At 37.6% G+C, this 8,901-nt stretch overlaps 1 protein-coding gene across 1 annotated transcript; it reads right to left on the bottom strand.

Moving 5' to 3' along the window:
* Positions 1-3,916: 3,916 nt before the first annotated feature.
* On the bottom strand, positions 3,917-4,582 carry LOC107772114 (uncharacterized). Its single transcript, XM_075240377.1, has 3 exons — positions 4,504-4,582; positions 4,247-4,395; positions 3,917-4,111 (listed from the first exon to the last, which is right to left on the bottom strand). Exons 1-3 carry the CDS (start codon positions 4,580-4,582, stop codon positions 3,917-3,919), a joined length of 423 nt encoding a protein of 140 aa, XP_075096478.1.
* Between the last annotated feature and the right edge of the window lie 4,319 nt (positions 4,583-8,901).

Below are 8,901 nucleotides of genomic sequence, written 5' to 3'. Positions count from 1 at the left end.
ATGGGACAAAGTCACAAATAAAGTAAACCCAATGCCCACCTCTCACTTTCCCTTATTTTCAGAATTACCCCAACCCATTATAAACCCCACATAAAATAAAATCAATGAAATTGAACCCATTCCTAATACGGCAGAATCCATCTCCCAACATCTTTCATCTCCTAATGAAACTACAGCTACAAATCAATCACCACCCCCCCCCCGAGATTCCCGGCGTATTACCAGTGGTACAAGCAGATTTGGGATCTTCACACACTCCTGTCTCAGGTATGTCTCTATCTCTTCCTACTCTATCTCCTCCTTATAATTCCCGCTATTCTAGTCCATCCACATTGCATTCATCCATCCCAACCTCTTCGCCACCACTGTTTGTGTATCAACTACGCACCCCGAACCTCAAATCAACTAATTTGATGGCCCCCCACCTTCCACCACTGTTCCTCCCATTGAGCACCAACCAGAACCACCCATTCCGCACAATCCTTCTTCTCCCAGTTGCATAGTTACTCGCTCATAGAATAACATTCAAAAACCAAAAAAGATTTTTGACTACGCTGTTCACTTGGAACCTACACTCGTACCCTACGCTTTCAAATAAGCCCAAAAACATCCGGAGTGGAGAGCAGCAATGAAAAATGAATTTGATGCTTTACTGAATAACCACACTTGGAAACTTGTTCCAAATGATTCCTCTAAGAATGTTGTTTCATGTAAGTGGCTTTTCAGGATTAAAAGGAAAGCGGATAGTTCTGTTAACCTCTACAAAGCGAGACTGGTTCCGAAGGGATTTACTCAGAAGTCGAGTGTTGACTTTCATTTTACTTTCAGTCCAGTGGTCAAACCTACTACTATGCAAATCATACTTGTTGTTGCCCTTCGTTTTCACTGGCCCCTTCGTCAGCTCGATGCTAATAATGCATTTCTTCAAGGTGATCTTAAAGAAGAGGTCTACATGACGCAACCTCTGGGTTTTGCTTGTGGTAATAATCCAACTCATATTTGTAAGTTGCGCAAGGCAATTTATGGCTTAAAGCAAGCACCTCGGGCTTGGTATAATGCACTCAAAGGCCATCTCTCCTACATGGGATTTGTCAAGATTGAATCTGACAACCTTCTATTCACTCGGCATAGCAACGCCGATTTCATGTTTATTTTGGTATATGTTGATGATATTATAGTTACTGGTAGCAACTCTATCACTGTGAATGAGGTCATAACTTCCCTTGCCTCTCATTTTTCAATTAAAGATTTGGGAAATCTTAATTATTTTCTTGGTGTTGAGGTGATTCGGAGTTCTGATGATATTATTCTCTCTCAAGCTAATTATTTCAATGAGATTCTGAATGATGAGTTGATGGCTGATTGTAAGAGCGCTAACATACCAATGAGTGCCTCTGCGTTGCTAAAACTCAATGATGGGGCTCCGCTAATAGATGCGACTCGCTATCATCGAGTCCTAGGAAGACTTCAATATTTATCTTTTACAAGGCCGGATATTTCCTATGCTATCAATAAATTGTCCCGTTTATGCAATCACCATCTGAGCTTCATTGGAAATCTGTGAAACGTGTTCTTAGGTACCTTCGTGGTACTATTCAGTTTGGCCTGCGTGTGTCCCCGAATGTTGATTTCAATTTGCACATGTATTCTGATGCCGATTGGGCTGGAGATCTCACTGACAGATCCTCCACGTCTAGCTATATTTTGTTCCTTAACCGAAACCCCATCAGTTGGTCTTCAAAAAAGCAAAAAACTGTCGCTCGCTTATCAACTGAAGCCGAATATAGAGTTGTCGCCAATGTTCTTGCCGAACTATTATGGGTGAGAAACTTATTGCTTGAGATGCGGCTTCCTATCAGAGATACCCCTACAATCCACTGTGACAACATTGGTGTCACTTATCTAAGCGAGAATCCGGGCCTTCATAGTCGCATGAAGCATGTCGAGGTGGACTTTCATTTTGTGCGCAACCATGTTGAACGCAAGGAGGTTCGAGTTGTTCATGTGCATTCAGCTGACCAACTAGCTGATACGCTTACTAAAGCACTTGCCAAACTAGCCTTTGATCGCAATCTGTTCAAGTTAGGCTTAGTGACACATAGTCTAACTTGAGGGTGGCGTATTGGACCAATAGTCCTTGTTACTACTAGTTATCAGTTTGTTCCTAGCATTTATCTCTTTAGATTAGATTGCATTTATCTTCTAGATTTGATGATATCATAGTTAGTTCTTTAGAGTTATCTATTTGGTTTAGATAGGATTCTTTAGTTATTTGGTTTACATGAAACTCTAGAAAGATGGTTGCTGTAACTTGTATTTAAACTCATTTATGCATTCAATAAGAGATACAGTCTTCTATCATCTATTCAAGTGTTCATAAGTACTGTTAGATGCAATTCTGTCAGGTGCAACTCGATCGAAATCATCTTTTAAGTACAAAAAATATTAAAGAAATAGAAGAGAATACAAAGAAGTAAAAGGTAAGTTTTTTTTTTCACATAGGAAACTCCACGATAAGATATTGCGTAATTTTTGTGTTCTTTGTCCTTGTTGTTTATCGTACAAGATCAATTTTCCTTCTTTATTTTCCTTTGCATATGAAACTATCTGCTTGGTTGTTAAATTATATTTCATTAGATTGTTTCATAACTATAACAGTTTCACGTGTTGATTTTATAATATTTATTTATTTATTTAGGACATTACAATTAATTAAAATTATATTTATTGAATATGTATTTATTTGAACCATGTTGGAACTTTTGTATATAAATATATTTATTATTTGATGCCCCACACACGTACAACGTACATGCATTAAAACTGGAAGTTTAATAATTTTGTACTAGCTATTGATACAGTATGAATTGCACAAGTGTTCAATAGAAATTTAAAAGTCATTTATATTTTATACTTATTTTTATATTCTCTAAAGTATAGTGTTATCACATATGATCACTTATTTTAAATATCAGAATATAACAATACTTTAAGTATAGCAAGAGTTCGCGATAATTCTTTATAACCTTACGCTGAGCAGCAGCAGTATGTTCCTCATTCAAAAATAACAATTTTTTTTTTTGGTAATTAAACTTTATTTTCACGTAAATATATACACGTATATCCCCTAAGTTTGGACATTCATCCCCAAACTTAGTAACATCTCTTCCTCAATGCCTACTCTAAGGATCATAGTTGAGCTTTTGCAGACTATTCCTCAATCTACTATGACCGATGACCTATACAATGAATGTCTCTAACTATTTGTCTAGTTATATCTTCACTGCTTCTTTTAGTCATCTGAAAGATCCTTCTGTTTCTTTCCAGCCATATGTGATACACTGCTCTAGCTAGTCATACACAACCTGTACAACATGGTTTTGGCTCCATTGCCTTTCACCTGTTCTATTGCCCATTTGATCTCCTCATCCCATCCTTTTGGTTCACGTCTGATTTTCATCCATTTTAGTAGTCTTCTCCAAACATCTTCTGAGAGAGAGAAAGTAAAGAAGATATGGTTGTGACTTTCCATCTCATGCTCACACACTGGATATTCTGGACTTACTTGCATTCCCCATTTTATCAGTCTATCTTTTGTATATAAACTCCCCTGCACTGCTAGATACATAATAAATTTCCATTTTGGACAGCTTCTGTTATTGCACAACAATCGACTCCAGTTCACCTTCAGAAATTCCCCTCTTAGTTGCTTATACATTCCTCTAATGGAAAATGAATCATTTTGCATTACCCTTCATGTGTCCAAACCTGCTTCAGTCAAGTATTTCCCAACTTGTAGTATCTTCCTTACAATCCAAGAAGCTTGCTTTGCATCAACTTCCCATGGTTCCCTTCCTTTTATATAGTATGCATGCACCCATTTAATCCATAGTTTATCTTTTTTCTTTCCCAAGTTCTACATATGCTTCAGCAGAGCTACCCTATTCCATGTATTAAGGTCTGTGGCATTCAGTCCTCCCTTAGTTTTAGGCCTGTACAGCTTATTCCATGCCGCTAAAGTCTTCTTGCTCGAACTACTATCACCAATCCATAGGAATTTCGTACAAATTACTTCAACTTGTTGAATGATTTTCTTTGGCAAAGGGAAAATCTATGACCAGAAAGACTGTATAGCAATAAGTACATTTTTGATCAATTGTAGTCTTCCTGCTTAGCTCAGAAATTTCACTGTCCACTGTTTTATTCTCCCCAGCATTTTGTCTAGCAATGGATGGCATTGGTTTACTGATAGCTTTTTTGTACTTAATGGGACACTTAAATATCGAAAAGGAAGTTCACCTATGCTGAACCCTGTTTTTTGAGTAATCTCCTGTTGTACTGCACTTGAAACACCTCCAAAATATATGTTGCTCTTGTTCAGATTTGCCACTAAGCCTGAAGCTTGTGAAAAACTATTAAAACACTCATATAGTAGTTGCACAGACACCCTATCTCCTCGGCAGAAAAGTAGCAGGTCATCAGCAAAACTGAGTTAGATAATACCCAGTCTTTCACATCTTGGGTGGTAGTTGAAGTTAGGTTGATCCTTTAAGTTCTTCAAACTTCTGGTCAAATATTCCATTGCTCAGACAATTAGCAATGGAGACATAGGATCTCCCTGTCTCACTCCCCTTCTTGCATCAAATGGAATAGTAGGACTGCCATTGATATTGATAGAGTAGGACACTGTTTTAATGTACTCCATAATCCAACCTACAAACGTTTTAGGAAAATACAGCCCTTCTAGTACCTGCTCCAAATACACCCATTCAAGTGAGTCATATGCCTTTTGCATGTCTATCTTGATCATGAATCTAGGTGAGACTCCTTTCCTACCATAACCCTTTATCAGTTCATGGTTGAGCAGTATATTGTCCATCAATCCTCTACCAGGTACAAAATCTTCCTGGCTTTCATCCACCAGTGTGTTCATGACCATCCTTAGCCTAGTTGTCAGCATCTTGGATATGATTTTGTATAGGGTAGTACACCAAGCGATTGGTCTGTATTCTTTTATTGAAGTTGGGTTCTTCACTTTGGGGATAAGTGTAACAGCTGTGCAATTTATTGGTTTGAACATTTTCCCAGTCCTGAAGAACTACAGAACTGCCTTTGCTATCTCATCTACATTCATATTCCATGTTCTTTTGAAAAAGCAAGCATTAAAACCATCTTCCCCAGGTGCCTTCATATCATCAATACTCTTGAGAGCTTCAAGTACATCCTCTTTTGTAAAAGGAGCTATGAGTTCCAGTTGTTGCTTCCTACTTAACATTGGTCCATTCCTTATCCTCCTAGGATATATGGCAGGTATGCTTCCACAAGTAGATCCCAATAGGTTCTTGTAAAAATCAATCACTTAAGTTTCAATCTCTTTATAGTCTGTTAAGGTGTTACCCTTACTATCAATGAGCTTTGTGATTTGATTCTGAGCCTTCCTTCCTTTCATACTTGTAAAGAAATAAGCATTTTTAGTGTCCCTCAGTTGTAGTCATTGTATTCTTGACTTCTGTTTGTAGATCGATTGACTCCTCAATTTTATCCCACTTCTCCAGCTGATGTATCATCTCTTTCTCTTCTTCAAATAGCCTTGCTGATGTATTATGATCTTTCATTCTTCCTTGTACTTCTTGCAGTCCCGCTCTTATACTGTTTATTTTCTGCTTCACATTCATGAACTCTTTGCTATTTAGCTGCTTCAGAGCTGCTTTAACACACTTCAAATTCTGCCATATATCTTCCATTGTCCCTTCTTTCCATTTCTAGTTAGTTTCCACAATTTGCCCAAATTCAGGATGATCAGCCATACAGTTATAGAACTTGAAAGGCCTTCTCTTATTATCACATTTCACATTTATTTCAATGCCCAATGGGGAATGGTCGGAGAAAAGAGGATTCATGACATGTACTTTTCCAGGAGGCATGTTGAGCATTCATTTATCATTAACCAATGCTTTATCAATTCTACTGAACACATGGGTATTAGTCCATTTATATGATCTTCTTATTATAGGTAATTCAGCCAAATTGCATTCCTCAACTACTTCTCTGAAGTCCGTTGTTTCACTATCCTGCACATCCCTGCCTTGCATTCTGTCTTCAGCTCCTAGGATTGAATTGAAGTCTCTCATTGGTAACCATGGCTCCCTGACTTGTTTCTCTATGGTCCTTATCATGTCCCATAATGCTTTCCTAACATTTATATTATGCAGTCCATATATTGCAGAAAATTGGAACTCAATCTTGCTTGTAATGCTCTTTACAATCCTATGTATCAGTTGTGCATAACTTCCTATCACTGTGAACTGCAGTACATTTGGATTCCAAATCACCCAAATTCTCCCTTTACATGTATTGGATACATTGTGGCACCATTTCCATCTAGGTAGTGTATTTGTAATTATCTTATCAGCCATTGTTTCACTAACTCTATGTTCATATATTGCTATAATATCTACTTTATTTGTCTTCACAAACTCCTGTAACTCCTTGTGCTTAAACACTTTATTAAACCCTCTGACATTCCATGTTACTAACATTGAGCAATTGTATTATTTTTATGTACCACCACTACCCCCCCATTACTTGTACTGCATTCTTCATTCCTCTTCATAGTTTGATCCTGGCTTGTCTCTCTTAAACTGTTAAAACCATTCAGTACTTGTATTTGACACTCAGTTATAGCTACTTTTTGTCCTTTAGTTGCTGACTTGCTTTTAACTTGTTTCCATTGTTCATCAGTTGCTCCTACTTTGTCACTTTCTTTTTCCTGCTCATTTACTCTTGCTTTCACTTCCTGCTGGTGTTGGCTTTGGGTTCCTGATCCTGTGTTAATTGGCTTCCATTCTGTCCTTTGCTTTACTGATGCTCTTTGCTGTTGTTGACCTGTCTTCTTGTCTAGTGCTACTTTGTTTTGCTGCTATTGACAGTTATGTCCAATTCTCATACATTTTGCACAATAGCCGGGCTTCCAATCATACCACACTTCTTGCACCATGACTCTCCCTTTAGGATCCTTCACTTTAATACTCTTTGGTAGCTCCTTAGTGACATCTACTTCCACTAAAATTCTTGCATAGGAAATTCTTTTAATGTTTGAAGTACAAGCATCAGCATATATGGGCTGGCCTAGACCACTCCCAATTTTGCTCAATGCACTTGCACTCCAACAGCTTAAAGGTAGATTTGGTAACTTAACCCATATTGGTATAGTCTTTAAATCTTATTCATCAAAATTAAAATTAGCAGTCCATTGCTTAACTACTACAGGTCTGTTGTTAAGCATTTGAGGCCTAGAGTACATCACCACCTTCCTTTCCTCTAGACTTGAAAAATTTACCACAAAATACCCTTCATTATGGTAATATACCTTAGGTTTAACAGAGAAGCTCCCTTGTCCAGCTATAAACCTTTCCATAGCCCCAATCGTTGGTGTTCCACCAATAACATACATAATAATCGCATATTTCCATTTATCTACTTCACTATCAATATCCTCTTGGCTCAATTCAACAATTATTTCATCCTCAGATATTGTAGGTGGTACATAGCTCATATCCATACCTTTTTTGGCCAATTTGTTCTCCTCAAATAGAATTGACCAATTCCTTCCTGTTTTTTGTTCCGTTTCTAGCTGTAATTTCCTTTGAGCTCCTACGTTCTGGATTCCTGTTCCTTTGGTGCTTCCATCTTGTATCTGTACTACTTCCTGCTCTTTGACTTGTAACTGCTCTTGGACCCTTCCTTTTGAGCTTAGATCCTGTTGAGTATTGACCGGATTTGTCCATTTCACCTCCTGTACTTTGCTTCCTCCACTTTGACTTGGTAGAGCTGACCATATAGCTAGATCTGTTGTTGCATGTGCTTTTCCTTTGTTGATTGATGTTTCCTCCACTGATTTCCTCTCTTCATTAGTGCTATTTTCCTGTATTCCATCTTTGAGCAATGGAACAGTAACATTATCCCTTGTCACGGTAGCTTTTGGTGTAACAATTCTAACAATTCCTGAGTTTCTTCCTTCTATGGAGTCATTTCCTTCATCCTCTGTATGTTTCGAAGCTTTGGATGGTTGTCCTCGTGCTCTCCCCATTCTGGTGAGTGCACTTTAGCAAAGCATGCTAAAATGCGCCGAGAGACAAAGGGAAGAGACAGAAAAAAAAGTTACTTTATCATTAAAGACAATCAATGTTATTTGAGCAATGGAACAGTAACTTTACCCCTCACTGTAGCTTAGTTTACTTTATCATTAAAGACGATCAGTGTTATTTGAGCGGAAAACAAGCACTGCAAAAAGTCAAATACAATGTTTAATTGTAAAGGGGCTCAGGTTATTATCTGGTTACAGTACTGTTTATACTTTAAACCATGTACATAGCCATTGCATAATGTGTCTGTTTCAAGTTTCTTTGGTGTGTATATGTGCAGTTCTCCATTAGACTTTCCCAGTATAGAACCGACAGAGTTTGGTGGCAATTCTTAATCATCAATTGGGATTTAGTTGATTAAATTTATTTTAATTGAAACTACTGGTTATGAACTTTGAAATCTCGAGAAAGAAAAAGAGATTTAATTACTACTTAATAAACTCAGGAATAAGTACTATTTATGACGTTAAAATTTGGGATGTGTCCTCATTTGACTAAAGTGACCAATGGGAACTTGAATATGTTTAGTTTCCTCACCAACCAAATATGTATGCCTTGTGTCCTTTTTTTCCTTTTTTTCGGGTGTATCACGACCCAAAATCAAACCGTCGTGATGTAACGATCCGGATTTTCCATCCTCGGGAGTCGTGATGGCGCCTACTAATATGAGCTAGGCAAGCCGATTGTTTGAACAAATTACCTTTTTACAAATTTTATATCTTTAACAATATTAAAAAAATAATGTGTAGATAGCGGA

Source organism: Nicotiana tabacum, chromosome 20 (assembly GCF_000715075.1).
Source record: "Nicotiana tabacum cultivar K326 chromosome 20, ASM71507v2, whole genome shotgun sequence".
NCBI classification, from domain to species: domain Eukaryota; kingdom Viridiplantae; phylum Streptophyta; class Magnoliopsida; order Solanales; family Solanaceae; genus Nicotiana; species Nicotiana tabacum.
Note: the sequence above shows the minus strand (reverse complement) of the source record. Positions and strands in the feature narration are given on the sequence as shown.

What these genes read in the sequence shown, in the direction of transcription:
- LOC107772114 (XM_075240377.1), bottom strand. Translation starts at nt 4,582, where the DNA reads ATGGAATATTTGACCAGAAGTTTGAAGAACTTAAAGGATCAACCTAAC. An exon ending in CCCAAGATGTGAAAGACTGG is followed by an intron (nt 4,396 to 4,503) that starts GTATTATCTAAC and finishes CACAAGCTTCAG; the next exon opens with GCTTAGTGGCAAATCTGAAC. An exon ending in TAAGTACAAAAAAGCTATCA is followed by an intron (nt 4,112 to 4,246) that starts GTAAACCAATGC and finishes TTCTGGTCATAG; the next exon opens with ATTTTCCCTTTGCCAAAGAA.